Source organism: Chroicocephalus ridibundus, chromosome 1, assembly GCF_963924245.1.
Source record: "Chroicocephalus ridibundus chromosome 1, bChrRid1.1, whole genome shotgun sequence".
In the NCBI taxonomy this organism is placed as follows: domain Eukaryota; kingdom Metazoa; phylum Chordata; class Aves; order Charadriiformes; family Laridae; genus Chroicocephalus; species Chroicocephalus ridibundus.
In genome coordinates, this window is record NC_086284.1 from 60,865,341 (window position 1) to 60,881,726 (window position 16,386).

A 16,386-nucleotide genomic window follows, 5' to 3' on the forward strand; every position below is an offset into this window, starting at 1 on the left:
TGGCCTGTTCAGAGATCTGCTTGGAAGACTCCTATGGGATACAGTTCTGGAAAAAAAAGTGTACCAGCAGATCTGGTTGGTTTTTGAGGGTCATGTCCTTCAAGCTCAAGAATGGCTCATCCAGTGTGCAGTAAGTTAAGCGAAGGTGTCAAGAGGCCTGCATGGATGAACAAGGAGCTCCTTTTATGTTTGACTAAACTCAAACATAAAAACAAAGCACACAAGAGGTGGAAGCAGATCAGGTGACCTGGGAGGAATATAGAGACATTGTCTGAGCATGCAAGGATCGATTAGGAAAGTGAGAGCCCACCTGGAGTTGAATCTGACAAAGGATGTGAAGTGCAACAAGAAGGGCTTCTACGGGAATATCACCAAATGGAAGACTAAGGAAAATGCGAGCCTGCTGCTGCATGGGAATGGGGACTGGGAGACGGAAGACATAGAAAAGCCCAACATATCCAGTGCTTGCATTGCCTCGGTTCTTTGCTAGTAAGGCTTGGTTTTAGCAATCCCAGGCCCCTGACATCAGCATGAAGATCTGGAGCAACGAAGGCTTAAACTTGATGAAGGAGGATCCGGCTAGGGAGCATTTAAACTAACTGAACATACACAAGTCCATGAGACCTGATGGTATACACCCACAAGTTTTGAAGGAGTTGGCTTATGTCACTGTGAGGCCACTCTGGATTATCTCTGAAAGGTCATTGCAGTCAAGGAAGCTTCCTGAGGACTGGAAGAGAGCAGATGTCATTCCTATCTTCAGGAAAGGCAAGCAAGGAGATTGGAGAACTACAGGCCAGTCAGCATCATCTGGATCTCTGGGAAGGTGATGAAACAGGTCCTCCCAGAAATAATTTTCAGGCACAACAATAAAGTCACTGGGTGTAATCAGCACAAATTTATGAAGTGGAAATCTTGACTACCTGTTAGCCTTCTGTGGTGAGGGTAGATGACTGTCTTAGTGGGTGAGGGGAGAAAAGTGGATGTTGTTTATTTTGACTTAGTTGCTTTTTACACTGTCTCCCGTAACATCCTCAGACAAACTGATAAAGTACAGATGAGATAAGTGGGCAGTGAAGTGGATTGAAACCTGGCTGAATTGATGGGCTTACACGGTTGTGATCAGTGGTATAAAGTCCAGCTGGAGGCCAGTCATTAGTGGTGTACACCAGGGATGAATATGGGGGCCAGTACTATTTAGTGTCTTCATAACATGGACAGCAGGACAGAGTGTGCTCTCAACAAGCCTGTGGATGATGTAAAACTAGTTGATACATCAGTTAGTTCTTCTGCCTTTCAGAGGGGAGAAGAGGGTCAACAGGAATCTTATGAAGTTCAGCAAAGGCAAATGCAAAGTCCCGCCCCTGGAGAAGAGTAACCCCATGCACCTGTACAAGCTGGGGGCTGACCAGCTGGAAATTTGCTTTACAAAAGAGGCCCCAGGGGTCATAGCGGAGACTAAGTTGAACAGGAGCCAGCAATGCAGCATTGTGGCTAAAAAGGCCAACAGCGTCCTGGGCTGTGTTAGGAAGAACTTCACAAGGAGGCCTGGTGGGGCGATCCTTGCTCTCTACTCAGCCTCAGTGAGACCTCATCTGGAGTCCTGTCCCTTGTGCTGGGCCTCCTGAGTACAAGATAGACCTTGACATACTGCAGGGAGTCTGGATTAAGGCCAACAAGTATGGTCAGGGGCTGGAGCATTCGGCATATGAGGAGAGGCTGAGAGAGCTGAGATTGTTTAGCCTGGAGAAGTGAAGGCTTATGGTGGATCTTACTTACCAGTGTATGTAAACACCTGACAGGAGGGAGCAAAGAAGAGGGAGCCAGGACCAGTGAAAGAACAAGAGGCAATAGACACAAATGGAAATACAAGAAATTCCATTTAAAGAAAAAGCTTTTTTAATGTAAGGCTGATGGAACAGAGGAACAGCTTCCCCAGAGAAATTGTGTAGTCTCCATCCTTGGAGATATTCAAAACCAGGCTGGACATGGTCAGTTAATGTCCTGCTCTAGTTGACTTTGTTTTGAGTGAGAATGTCAGACTAGATGATCTCCAGAGGTCCTTTCCTACCTCAACCATTCTGTGATTCTATGAAAGCGTGCCTGACCAACTGGTTGCTTTCCTCCATGAGGCAAGTGGTGCTGCAGATAGCAGTAAGTCAGTGGATTTTGCGTACCTTGACTTTAGCTGGGCCTTTAACTCAGTCTTCCATGATGTCCTTGAAGCCAAATTGGTGAGATATGCATTGAATAACTGGACAAGATGATGGATGGAAAAATGGCTGGATTCTCAATGGAGTTATGGTCATTAGTGCAAAGTCCAGTTGGCAGGTATTCATTAGGGGAGGACCCCTCAAAGATCAGTGCTGGCACCAGTACCGTTTAATGTCTTCATTAGCGACCTGGATGATGGGATGGAGTGCTCTCTAAACAAGTTTGTGGGTGATCCAGAATTGTTGGGAATGGTCAATATGTTGAAAGGGCTGCTATTCAGAGAGACCTTGGTAAGCTCAAGAAATGGGCTGATGGGAACTTCATGAATTGGAGTGTCCTGCTTCTGGGATGGAATAACCCCAGGCTGCAACAGTGCAGGTGGGGACAGGGGTGGGGAGGGGGGCAAGTGCTTGGAAGTAGCTCTGCAGAGAAGGACCTGTGGATCTTGGTGGACAACAGGATTCAACAGTGCGCTCTTGCAGCGAAGAAGGCCAACCATCTCATGGACTGTTAGGGAGAGTGTGGTCAGTAGATCAAGGCAAGTGACTCTACTCCTCTAGTTGATGCAGTGCTCTAGATGTGGTCTCACAAGAGCCGAGTTCTGGGATCCTCAGTACAAAAAAGATACGAACACACTGGAGCGGGTCCACCAGGACAGTCAGGGGGTTGGAACATGTGACATACAAGGAGAGGCTGAGACAACTGGGTCTGTCCAGCCTCAAGAAGAGAAAGGAAAGAGGAGACACCTTATTGCTGTCCACAAGTACCTGATCAGAAGCTATAGAGAAGTTGGAGCCAGAGTCTGCTCAGAGGTGCACTGAGGTAGTGCAAGAGATAGTGGATGCAAGGTGGAAGATCAGAAATTCTGCCTAGATGTAAGGACTTGATTTAGTTTTTATAAACCATGGAGGTGGCCAAACACTGGCACAGGTTGCCCAGAGAGGTTATGGAATCTCCATCCTTGGAGGTGATCGCTTGACATGGCCCCGAGCAAGCTGATCTGATTAGACCTGCTTAGAGCAGTACACTGGACTAGTTGGTATCTCAAGGTTGCCTCAAAAATAATTGTTTTTTCTGTAATTCTATAATTTACCAGGGTTGTGATTTCCATTTTTATTTGTAAATGTGAACTAGGGAAATAAAAATGTATTTTATTTCATTTCAATTGTAAATTTATTTTCACAGGTACCTCTTCCTTGAAAATGTTTTATTTTTAAACAGACTTTTGAACTCTCCATAACATTGTACTCTATTTCCCTCCTTAAATGCACTGCATTCCTGTTGTCTGAATTCGGTATTATATTCACTCTAAGCACAAATTCTGTAAAGAATTTCCTTGAAGGAAGAGAGACTTAACATGACAATCTTTAACCTTCTAGATTTGGAGAATTGTATGTGGGAGAACAATATGTCTTGATTTGAAAGACACGTTCTGCAGCAGTCTGCTCATTTACAACTTTAGAATATTTGAAAGAAGATATGGCAGCCGAAAATTTTCAGTAAGTTCCAGTTTGTTTTTTTTTTTAACAGAAACTGTTTTTTATGCTGGTTATGTTCTCATAGTCTTGGAGTAATATTGCAGTTTTATTACTAGCATTTTGGATAGAAATTTATGTTAAAGCGTTTTAAAAAGAATTCGGTTTCCATAGATCTAAATTTCTATTGATAGTATCTTGCAGTTGGTAGATTATTCTAATTAAAGTTTGCAGCTGTATCAGTTGAAAGTTATCAGACCCATAGAATTTAATTTTGCTAACAAATGGAACTCTTCATTCTTCAGTATCTAGACATGTAGATATGTAATTATTAATTATTAATAATTGTGCTAAAGATTTTATTTGTCTTAGTGGAACTAGTATAGTGGTTTTCTTGTTTTTTTCTTTTATTTGGAGATACATTAAAACCTTGTTCTTAAACTGTTGAATTAATTCAAATTAAACTTTTTCTTTCCAGTCCTTTTTGCTGGGTGCCTGGATGCTCTCAGCTTTGTTTGATCTTCTCCTTGTAGAAATCGCTGAGTATGTATTTGGCATCACCATCAACAGCTTGCCTTCTGGTTTGTAAGTAGCTCCTAATGAATTAGTTATTTTAGATGTAATTTCAAGGGATTATTTTGTGCAGATTTTAATTAAAAAAACCCCCAAACTCTTCATGTAACCCTTCAAATTAAATTGAATCCTTTTTTGAACTACAGTGTAAAGATTCTTGGCACAGCTATTATATTTTCAAACACTCGTTTCCTAGTTGTGATCTGTGGTTAATTAATTTATAATTTATCCATATAGTGATTACTTTCCATTCTGCTAGTCCTATTTCCACTATCAGCATGATTGAAATACAATTTGCAGTGCATAAATTATTGCCATATTTGGTTTTGTTCAATTCCGTAAATCTGAAAACTGAAATCAGGTTGGTGCTGATTTCTTTCTTAAATCACAAAGACGGCACAACTGGAATTCATATCTTTATGTTCACTTTTAAATGCGTATGCAGTTATATGCATTCCATATTGGTATTTCATATGCTTGTGTTTCAAAAATTGAGTGCTAGAGCATGTTATTCCATTTAGCGCTTGCATCTGAAGTCCTTAAAGCTGTAAGGTGTTTAGTGGTTCAGTTTCGCATAATCTGTATTTGAGACTTCTGCACTTAGTAAGAGTTGTACATGTTAGAGCTGTAGAGCTTGCAGAGCCTTTGTGGTTAAGCTGCTGACAAGCGACATCAGCCTCATACAGGCTTGAGTTTCCATGTGTTGCACGCCCTGAGGTCATAATAAAAGCTTTTGGAGTGAAATTTTTAATACCAAACACCATGCTAGGCTTTTTTTTACTTCTGCTTTTTTAGTGTGTCTCTTAAGGGCTGATTTAATAAGGAAGAACAAGCATGCGTTTGACATTATGAAGATATATATTTTTTTTGTAGTGTGCGAGTATTCAAAAGGAGTCGAAAGCTTGAGTAGTACTGCAGTTATGCGTCATGTTTGCTACCTTGATGTTTGTAGCTAGGACATAGGCTGCTAATGTGTCTGCACAAATTCAGTATTTTCATCTGTGTAAAAAGATACTTTGTGGAAGAGCAGGGTGTAATAAATGCGCACATCACACCCACAGGGAACTAATGAACAGTTTGACTATCGTACCTTCTGATGGTATTTTTATCTATAACTACAGAATGTTGTCAGTTACAAAGAAATCAACATCAAAGAAATTTTTAGTTGAATGAAATATAAATGTTACATATGCTTTCTCTTTAAGTCATGCTAACATTGATCTGGAGAGAATTAAGCTAATTTTAGAAGTGTGGGATGTACAATAGTTTCAGGAGCATTTGTTGTGCAAATATAAAAAAATTAATATATACATTGCATCATAATTCTTCACTGTTGTCTGCTTTATTATACTAATACTATTTCATGTCTGGCAATATTCACAATCTTGAGATGACGAAAGCATTGGAAAGTTTAACACTGATGATACTAGGTTTTAGTTCATTTCAGATTTACAAAAGCTGCTGAGCAAATATAAAGAGGTGCAATTATTATTCTGCTTCTCTCATATTTACAGTGCAACAAATATATCTTGTTTTTTCTGGCTATAGAACATTCTTCAGTGTAGTAAGAATGCTAGAATTCAGAAAAATAATCACTTGCTTACATTATAAAATTCCCCTGACCTTTTTTTCCTCTTTTTATATCATTTCACTGTTGATATTAGTGAGTGATCTTACACTCCCAGTTCGAAAACTTTTCCTGCGCACACTTCGAAGGTAATTGCGATAAAGGATTACACTGATGACTCTTGCCTGAAATTGTTTAGAAACGATATAGTACAGTATAACATCCAAGCATGTACTGAGATTCATGAGAAAGGTGGTAAAGGCTGCCCATGGATTGTAAGCTGTTCCTTCTTCCTGCAACATCAGGAAGGCAAAGCAAATGTGGAAGGGTACAAAGCAGATGAGTACTTGAGCAATCAGAGTAACTATAATTCTTATGGATCTCTCCTTGGCCTTAGGCTTCAGTTTGGAAGTCTTGCCGCGGATAAAATTGTAAATAATGACTAGGTAACACCCCATCATGATAAACAAGGGAATCAAAAAGAAAAAAATCAAGCGAGAGAAGTTCAATGTATTTACTTCCTTCAAATGGATGATATCAAGCATTTTCAGGCAGGTGGTGAAATTCGAGGTTTTGTCTGGGTCAGATTGTAAAAACAGCAATGGGGATGTTGTTGCGAGGGTCATGATCCAGATTCCAGTGCAAGCCAGCACAGCTTTTTTTGTATTTTTTAGTTCTTTGACATGCTTGGGCTGGACAATAGCCATAAATCTGTCTACGCTTATAAAAGTGAGCAACCACAGAGCAATGGCTGGATAAAATACAGTGAAAGCACTGATAATCCGACAGAATGTATCTCCGAAAGGCCATGTTTCTTTCCCATGGTAGATTATCCGAAAAGGCAAAGAAAGTATGAAAATTATGTCAAGTAATGCCACATTCATCATATATACAGTTATTGTTGTTCTCTTCTTGGTAGTGCAGCTGAAAACCCATAGTGCGGTGGCATTCACCAGCAATCCCACTGTGAATACAAAACTGTAGAAGACCAGTGATGCAATCCTGTATTCTTCAGGGTGCTGATTTCCAGGCATCATATTTTAACTGAATTTAGGAATAGTTGTTGCACTCCATATATACCCTGAAAATAGACGAAATATGAAAAGTTATTTATTATATCAAATAAAAACTGTATTTAGACACAAACAAGATGTTGTAGGATGGCGTCTAGTGATGAGATTGTGTTTAGCTGTGAAAATGTGCTAGCCTTGCTGCTTTTTCTGACTACCAATACATTATTGTGCTCTGAAGGAAGTACATGTACTGTGAGACTTGTGAGAAATAGTATTTATAAGCTAGTTTTAATTAAATATTTTTAATTAAGAGATTTCTTATATAAGGAATCACAAAGTCTAGACTGATCAGCTACTTGTAGTGTGCTTTAGTAGCTGATGATTAGACTGAAACAGTTGTAACTGAGTAAGAGAGCTATTTTCTAAAGAAAATATTTCTTCAAGTTGTCCCTGTTGAAAAATTAATGACTAAAACTAGTTATAAAAAGAAATAAGTGAGCATGGCATGTAGTGACATTTCGGTATGCAAAGTGAAGTATTGACTTTGCATTTTATCTGTGTAAGGAACTACTTAGCTCCCAAACGAATAGGTGCATGCCGTTGCTCATAAAAGACATTAAAAAGCTACCTTAATAGCTATGTAGCTTCTAATATAGTATTTAATCCCAGGGCGACAGAACCAACCAGCTGACGTATGAATGAGATGGAGAGATCGATAAACTTCCTAGTTAAAAAAGTAAAAAGATGGGAAGCAGCTCAGTCTCTAACCAGGGCCTGTGTGAACAGTGTTTTTGGGGGGGACAAGTTGCTGTCTGGTGCCTAGCTGCCCCAGAGCACACTTGTGTTGCCTCTCTCAGCTTCTTGGCCATAGGAGCTGGACATCTGAAATGTCATTATGCAGACCCCAGTGATGACAGCTGAAAGAGGTTATCCTCTGGTTTATTCTGGAGCCATATGAGGATGGCAGACCTTACCTGGTGTTTGCATGGGTGCTTTGGTTCACCCGCACCCCACCCCACTTTCCTGGCTCTTGCTGTGGTCACGGTTTCATGACTTTGCATGGGAGGGTTCCTCTTTGGCCTTTTACCCAGCCCTGTGGCAGCTTTGTGAAGAGGAGGAGGAAAGAGTTAGTTGTTTATCTGATCTTCCCACTTGTGACAGATAGCCAAGTAACTTCTACAGCATCAGTTAGGCACCAAAACTGTTCCCAAGAGGGCACAATTCCTGTGTATTTTATCTCCAAAAATGGAGAATGTATTAAATAAAAGCTTATTGTTACTGCTCGCCTGGTTTATGCTTTCACTGTAATGTTAACAGGTACTTTTTTCAGTGGTACAGGAATACATCATGGATCGAACCAGTGTTTGTTAATCTGGCATTCTGGTTCGACACTGCTATCAGCTGTTTCTGAGAAGAGTATCCATGGCATAACTATCTTAAGTATGACCTATTAAATCTTTTCTCAGATTAGTTTCTGCTGTGAAATACGAAGTTTGGACTTCTGATTTTCTCAAAATTCTCCAGTTTACAGATATAAAAATACATAGAAGTCTCTAGCCCTACACTTTTATCTCAAAGATTTTTTTTTTTTATTAGCTGTACAAAACAAAAAGGTGTGTTTTCGGATCAGATGAGGTCATTAGAACATGTAACAGAATGTATATTTTGTACGGGAAAAGCTATACGTATAATACTGACAAAAAAAGATGTTTGGAGGGCATCTATGTGAATGCCTCTAAAATACCTCATGGTGTGAAGAACACTAAAAATAAAAAAATTAAAGTGTGATAGCAAACCTTATTGAAAGAAAATTTTTGTAGCACACACTTGCACAGTTGAAATATTATCTGGCATAGTGTTCCGCTTTCATTACTGTTGCATAAAATTGTCCAAATACTGCTTAATGCACACACACCCCCCATCCCCTGCCCCACACATTAAATTGTTTTTTTTCTTCTCTGTTCTTTTTTTTTCTCTCTTGCTAATGGTTGTGTATGACACAGTACATGTCTACTTATCTCAAGATCCTGACTGATTTAGCAGGTGAATTGAGTAGTAATGTATAGGGTAGGTAGAAGAATTTGCTTTTTATAGACGAATGTTAATAAACAGCATGGATTTTGGTTTTGGTTTTGCTCTTCTCTCCTTTTGACTTGCAGTGACTGTAATCATTTCTGGTCAGGTCTTGTTTCCGAAATAACCAGCAGGCCGATGTTGATGGGAAGAGGGGAAGCTGAATCTGGCGTGAGCTTCTATCGGAACCTGTGGTTCTATGTCTTGTTTGCTGGTTATTTCAAGTTTGTGCCAGTTTTGAGATATCTCAAAGAATTGGGCCTACTGTAACAAAAAGGGTTGGATTTTTGTGTTTAGTTGTTGAAGACACTGTTTCCAAATTTTGTGGGTTTAAATACATGTCAGTGTTATAATTAGGTATTTCTCCTAAATATAATTTTAAGAATCTAAGACTTAACATTTATTTAATAATTAAAAATAAATGATATTTAATAAAAATTATTAAATAATGAGATTTTCTAAAAGTGTGTAGTTACCTATCTGCATTTATACATGAATGCAGATGTTCTGCTTTTTCATCAGTACTCGTCTGCATGGAGTTCAGGTTGATATCTCCCAGGTCAGCCCAAGTAGATCTCTGGGTGGATGGTTTTGCCCTAGGTGTCGTTTTTCATAATGGGAACACTTACTTACTGGTATTGATTAAAGCGCCTGCTGAAGAGCCCCTGGAGTCACTGGTTTCCAGATGTCTGTCTGTGTTAATTCTACACGATTACTCTGATGTTGGTCTGTATGTTTTATCAATCTGGGTTAATTTTTTAATGATAGCTGAGGTCCTGAATGTCTAACGTGAATTGTGAAACCCATACAGGTGCTGTGTACAAGAACAAAGACTTTCAGAACAAAACTAGAATTAAATCTTTTACTCGAGATTCTTACTATGAGTTAGGTAACAGTGACTCCATTTAAAGGACTGTGTGTGTATCTCTCTTCCCAATCCCCTTTTATTTTTTCCTTTGGCTGTCCCTTACGTTTGCTCACATTTCCCTGAGGAGGACCTGGCTTTCACTGAAGCACAGAGAGACCAAGCAACAAGATCTTCTACTGGTTTTAGTTTAATGAAAACAAACATTTTTCCCTTAGTGATAACTTACTTACCAATGCTTTTTGTTATTGCGTATTTTAAAATTTATTGTTAAAATGCTAAACAACAGTATTTATGGTACAGTGCTTTTACAAATGCAGTCGTTTCACTTTAAATGTTCTTTATAGAATGCTGCTGATACTTTGAAAGTGCATTAAAGAACGTCTTTTCGTAACGGTTGGACTCAGTGACCTTAAAGGTCCCTTCCAACCTAGACGATGCTACGGTTCTGTGGAATAAATGCACATGTTCAGCTTCTGAAGAAACAAGTCTATCTTAGCAACATATATAAACATCCAAGTTACTTTGTTGGCATAGCATAATGGATTGTTACTCACCTTTCGTGGACTACGGAGTTTCTTCAGAGATGCTCCTTTCATAGCCCCAGTTCTGGAGAAGGTTTACACTTCCTCTTCCCTGCTCAGCTTCACTTAGCTAAAATAGCTCCTCTTCGCAGGCAGGAAACAATGACGCAGTCTAGCTACTTCTGAACTTTTATTGGTCATACTTGAAAGTATCTTGCTGAAATTTCATGTACATGTGGTGTCTGTGAACTGATAATTCTATTACCTTTGAACAGGCAAGCTTTTATAGTATTTCCAGTGTGGTCATACTGGGCTGTTGTACTATGTATCTTTTTATAATAAATTTTTAAATGTTTGTGGTATAACGAAAGCATATGTTTGGTTGGTGTTTACATGCAAAGGTATCTGGAAGAGTATCCATCTTAGTTATGCAAAAGTTTCTAATAAGTGCAATGTGAATGTGTTTTCTGTAAAGCATAGTCTGTGTTTTGTGGAAATCCCCGTTGTATTTATCTTTGCCTTGGATAGTAGTCAGCCTGAAAGTGACAGAAACTTGCTACATTTGAAACGAGAAGTTTGATTCACTTGAATACATGGCTTCATTTAGGCCCGTACTTACCATATTTTACTAACACCACAGCAGTAATGTTTCTATATTTTATTTGCTGTCTAAAATAATAACATGCGTAATTAAGAGCTTTGCAGAAAAACACAGTATGAAGGTTTTAGCCTTTATTAAAATGGAGTAAAATCTCTGAACTGTGTCACTGCAACAGACATCTTTGGGAAGATAAGAGTATTCACAAAGGCTAATAGGTAAAGAAGACTAATTTCCTGCATTTTCTCTTTGTCAGTTCAAAAAAAGAGCCAGCCTTTGAAAGAACCATTCAGAGAAGGAGATCATGCCAAATTCTCTGTAGAGTGCTCGCTAGCTCCAGGTCTCTGACCATCAGTCTTTGGCACACTAAAGCACACTATGGAGAGTTTGTTACTTCTTGTGGCCTCCACTTTTTTCCCCTCAAATGAAGCAAAAAGGGAGGTGTGTTGCGGAAGGGAACAGTAATATTTTGGTGTCCTCCTGGCATGCAGTCAGGAATTTTCTGGGATGTGCACGTGGTGCCAGAAGGAACAAAGTCCTGCAGTTCAGATGCAGACAGAATCAGGTTTGTTTCTGGGGACATCTTTCTTCACTGACGTAAAAGTAATGTACGTAGGTGATCCTCAGTTAGCGCTAAAGATAACTTCTGTGAAAAACACCCTCTGTGCTGGAGTCATGTAATTTATTTCAGCCGAATGGATTTGTGGTAGTGCGTAGGTATTTGCATGGGTCAGTGTGATGGGTGAAGTTATCACAGGGAGGGACCTGGGTGTGGTTTTCAATGTGTAGATTAACAATGTATTTAAATACTTGGTCTTTCCCTGTGATGGTTCCAAAGACCTCTTAAATGCACTGAGCTGCAAATCCTACCCAGACCATCCTATAGAAATATAAATCTATTAAAAAGTGCTTAATATTTTAGGATTAAGGAGTATCTTAAAAGGACTAGCCAGTGTTGAAAACTCTTCAGTGGCTTTATCATTAGCAAGACAACTCTGGAGCATGCTCCAGCAGGATGAGTCGCTCATACTGTTTTTAAGTTTAGTGAAAGCTCATTGAAATTCGGTGACACATATTTTTAAAAGGTTTAAAAAAGAGTGTGTGGCTCCTGGAAGAGAATAAGGAGGCTTTTGAACTGAACTGTGCCACTGCAACAGACACAGTTGGCAAGAGTACTTTATTTTGGGAAAAATAATGCACAGAAGTCCATGGGACTTCTTTTTCTGGGATCAGAAAAGCTGTATGAGTGAACTGCCTCTTGGCTTGCTGTCTTCTTGGGGGAGCTCGGGAGGGTGAGGTTTTATAGCCGTGTCTCATTTTGTCTGGAGAGAGTGGCTGACGTCCCCACCCTGCAGGGGAGCTCACGCCTTGTGAGGGCAGCTGGAATCAAGTCTAACTTAGCAGTTTACACAGGTGGATAACAGCAGCCCAGTTGAGTTTACAGGCACGCTAGCCATCCAGCTGGTTTGCCATAGCATAATATGTGCCAGTCCATGTTCTGCTTTCACTCATGCTTTTCACAGTCTGCCTGGTGAAGAGGCAGACAAACAGCTCTGCTGCTGACAAGCTGGAAGGCCTTCCCCCTCAGCATGGAGCCATGTGCTGAGAAGAAATGTTTGCAGGACCAGCAAGCATGTGCTCATTCTTGTCTAGGTGCTCAGACTGCCTGCAGCTGCAGGGTGATAAACATTTGGAGGTGAACACCCCAGTGAAAAATTGCACTGGCTGTGGTTTGCGAGAGGCAGGGGACCGCTCTGCTGTGCTATGTTCCCCTGGCGCTTTGGTTTCTGTTGTAGGAAGCACCTGACTCTATTTTTGTTTTCTTCTCCTTCTGTACTGTTTTATCAGCTAGAGATGACCGTCTTGCATTGGTTTCCCTCAAATGGGTGAGTACTTCCACCACTCCAGCTTTTACTGAAATAAATGCTTGGTTCCCTCCAGAGTCTTTTTTTTTTTTGCTATTCTGGAGTTCGGGGAGTAAAGAAGATCATTTTAGTTGTGTTATGTTGTATTAAAGCCGGTTTTGAGTAGTTAAAAGCTAAGGCAATGTACTTCATGTTGGAGGATAAGGCAGAGTGCACATGGGGTATGTTACGGTGCCTTCACTCACTGGCGGTAAGCCTTAGAAGAAATGAGCTTGATCACTTGCAACAGCGTGAAAGTGCAGCACTGAAGGGTTTGTCTTCGTGCTGTTGTTTTTGCAGGAGTAATGTACTGCTGGGTCTTTCTCTTTCAGTGGCTTGGTTATGGTATGGAAAAGTATGTTTTGCCTCTCCAGTTGCTGTGTAATGTAAGCTTTGTCCAGCTGATATAGAGAAGTTCTGCACGCAGAGGGGCAGAAGGATCACCCACCGCTTCAGTTTGGTAAGGAGCAGGCTTGTTGAGCTTGTGTCCTCCTCCTTCTGAACTTCCCAGCATTTGGACCTATTGAAAAGAAAGAACTGAAGCTTCTTGCACGGTCCAGTGCACCAGTGGTGCTGGAAGCAACTTTCCCATGAGTCAATTTGTTAATTTACAGGCTTGCTGTTGTGGCTGAGTTCCAATGCAGTTTTGGGTTACTGTTCTCAACCTTGATGAAATTGTGCTTCATTTTTTTTATGCCCATATTGTGTGTACCATAGTGAAGGCTTAAGAATAGACTAGTGGTTAAAAGCTGTCATGGCACTGAATGCATAAACTTCTTGCAATTGTTTCCAGTTTTGCCATGTGCGTGTTACTCAGAGGCTGCGTCATGGCATAGCTGTCCCTCCTCTCCCACGCCTCAACCTGTGAGTGAGTATAAATGCCATGTGCAGCAGAGCTGAAGGAGTGGGAAATGGAGCAGCTTAAGAGGACTGCAGCCTAGTTATCCATACCCTACATGTCCTAATTACTGTCAATTTTGCTTTCTCTTCTGTGTTTTGCTAGAATTTGGTATGGTTTGAGGAAAGAGTTCCTGATTTTTTCCTTTAAAAAAAAAAAAAAATCAATAATGAAATTGAGATTCCATGTTTGTCCTAGGGTTTTTGCTTTTTTTCCCCCTTCCTCCTCTTGTACACCTGGGATACACTCTGTGTCACTAAATACCCTAAAAATATACACTGCATCTGGCCTCTAGTTCATCTGTTCAGCAGCGTCAGCCTTTGAAAGAAGAAATACTTCTACAAAAATTAATTGAAATGAAAGTTGCGTCTCTAAGATGTCTGAGAGTGGGGTAGTGGGCTAGAGACAGTGGTTTGTTATGCAGCAGCAATCTCAGAACGTGTGTTCTCTAATATTACAAGAGCCAACGCAGCTCCGTGCTTGTTGATGAACCCGCATTACCTTTGGCAGATTTCTTAAAATGTTGTGTCTGTGTTCTGCTTTCCACCTGTGTTCTGTTGTGTTGGGAAGCAGGTTTTTGTTTTCCAAAAAGTACAGATTTCTCATGACAAATATTTCATAGTTGCTTAAAATCTGCATGAATACTCAGCTTTTTCTCTTTTCTTTTCAAAATCTGTATGCGTTGTCAGGAGCTATGCAGTAAGTTAGTTGCTCCAGTTTGGAAGTGTCTGGGAGAGCTTTTTCAAATACCCTTTCCTTGCTAAGTATGTGTTGTGTAATATTTTTACTATTAAACTGCTCTTAAAATTCTCAGGTGCGTAGGAGTACTGTTCTGAAACTTGATATGCCTCCCAGGGATAGAGTTAATGTTTGAAGAGAAATGTCTTCATTGGGAGCTGCTTATACTCGGGTTCTTTTGATGAAGTCTAGTGCAGAAGTAGGGAAAATTGTTTTGACACCTCCAGAGTTCAGGAGGTTGGACAAACTCTTGCTTAGTGACTAGCCTGAGTATATGTAATCAGAAATTAAATAATTACAAAATGCTGCATGCGCTTTACCATTCCAGTGAAGTGTTTAATCAAAAGTTCCTGAAGTGAGAGGGAGTTGTGCAGATCAACAAACACCGTAGTGTGCTGAGGTTGTGAAGCTTGGTGTGCTGCGGTGGAGTTGAGCTGACACGGGAGGGAACGTTCAGGGTGGTAAGGGGGCTGGAACAATCCAGACTGGGACAAAGCAGCTCAGATCCTGCCACATAGCAGGGGATCTGGTTAGTTAGGATCTCTGCAGGGCAGAGCTGCTCGCTGTGTAGGCTCAGCACTGCCCTTTGGAGGAGAAGTTGAGTGTGAATACGCTCAGTGCACCTGAACTGAGCACGAGGCCAGCTGATGCTGTGAGCTGGCAAAAGAAGACAGCAGAGCTGGCTGCAAGCAGATGATTTCAGAGAAGTCACTCTCTTTGCACCTGACGTACAGACATGGCATTCTGTCATATCGCTTTGTGCTGTCTCTGCTATGTGAAAAATACCAAGGGAGGCAGACTACCCAACTGCTCCATGAAGGCAAATTATCAGAGTGCCATTCTTTTCTGCGCTTTGAAATGCAGTTATCTTTAGACTTGGAAAGGCAAGAAATAAAGGCCTTTAATGCCTTTTTCATCATATCTCAACTAGTTACAGTGCTGTGTCCTTTCAGAGGACTCTCTACTTTCTGACAAACTATTAAAGTACTTAAAGAGGGCCTACAGGAAAGATGGGGACAAACTTTTTAGCAGGGTCTGTTGTGATAGGACAAGGGGTAATGGCTTTAAACTAAAAGAGGGTAGATTCAGACTAGATGTGAGGAAGAAATTTTTTACAGTGAGGGTGGTGAAATACTGGAGCAAGTTGCCTGGAGAAGTGGTAGATGCCCCATCCCTGGAAAAATTCAAGGTCAGGTTGGCTGGGGCTCTGAGCAACCTGATCTAGTTGAAGATGTCCCTGCTTATTGCAGGGGGGTTGGACTAGATGACCCTTAAAGGTTCCTTCCGGACAAACTATTCTATTCTATGATTCTGAACTACAAAAATAAATATATGTTATATTTATGTATTTTACACACACACTCTTTAAAGGGAAGGGGCCGAAGACTCCTGAACTTTATCGTGACAGGAAGCCTAGCAGAATAAGGCAGGGCATAGATTTGAATTTCAGTAATTTAAGCAGCAAGTTTCCTTATGTAGACGCTGTTTTGGCAAAGATAGCTAGCTCTAAGAGAGGATGAGGCAGTGAAGCTGAGCAGGGGCTTGTGTGGCTAGAATTTTCTTGACACTTTGATCCTTTGCCTCCAGATCATACTGGCTGTCAGTGCATTTTTATTTTTGTCCTAGAACATCTGGGACATTGCTTTCATTTGCTTGTAACTGAGCTCTGTGCTGTGTGGTTATGTGGGACACCAAATTCATAGCACTTGCCCAAACTGCAGAAATGGGAGGGACTGCGCAGCTTGTTTTGAATAAGGTGCAGTGGAGGAAGAGTGGGCGATAAAGGTGGAGGGATGTGGGACATCTCTGTATTCCTCCTTCTTTCTAATTTGACAGCATATGGAGGTAACCGAAAGAACTATACCAGCAGCCCATGGCTCACAGCGCTCGTTACTGTCGAGATGATGTAGTTTATTTCCAAGATGATGGGCCTAAACTGTCATG

General features: G+C 40.6%; 2 protein-coding genes across 5 annotated transcripts in view; one reads left to right on the forward strand and one right to left on the reverse strand.

Moving 5' to 3' along the window:
- UBAC2 (UBA domain containing 2) overlaps positions 1–16,386 on the forward strand; it is a 103,372-nt gene that overhangs the window by 15,025 nt on the left and 71,961 nt on the right. For all 4 annotated transcript variants that reach the window (XM_063336941.1, XM_063336931.1, XM_063336925.1 and 1 more), the window contains exons 3-4: positions 3,594–3,713; positions 4,168–4,274. In XM_063336941.1, the coding sequence (XP_063193011.1) occupies positions 3,594–3,713; positions 4,168–4,274 (227 nt within the window). The remainder of the gene's footprint in view (positions 1–3,593; positions 3,714–4,167; positions 4,275–16,386) is intronic.
- GPR18 (G protein-coupled receptor 18) lies at positions 4,939–10,422 on the reverse strand. Its single transcript, XM_063345558.1, has 3 exons — positions 10,338–10,422; positions 7,817–7,944; positions 4,939–6,910 (listed from the first exon to the last, which is right to left on the reverse strand). Exon 3 carries the CDS (start codon positions 6,864–6,866, stop codon positions 5,901–5,903), a length of 966 nt encoding a protein of 321 aa, XP_063201628.1. The 5' UTR covers positions 6,867–6,910; positions 7,817–7,944; positions 10,338–10,422; the 3' UTR covers positions 4,939–5,900.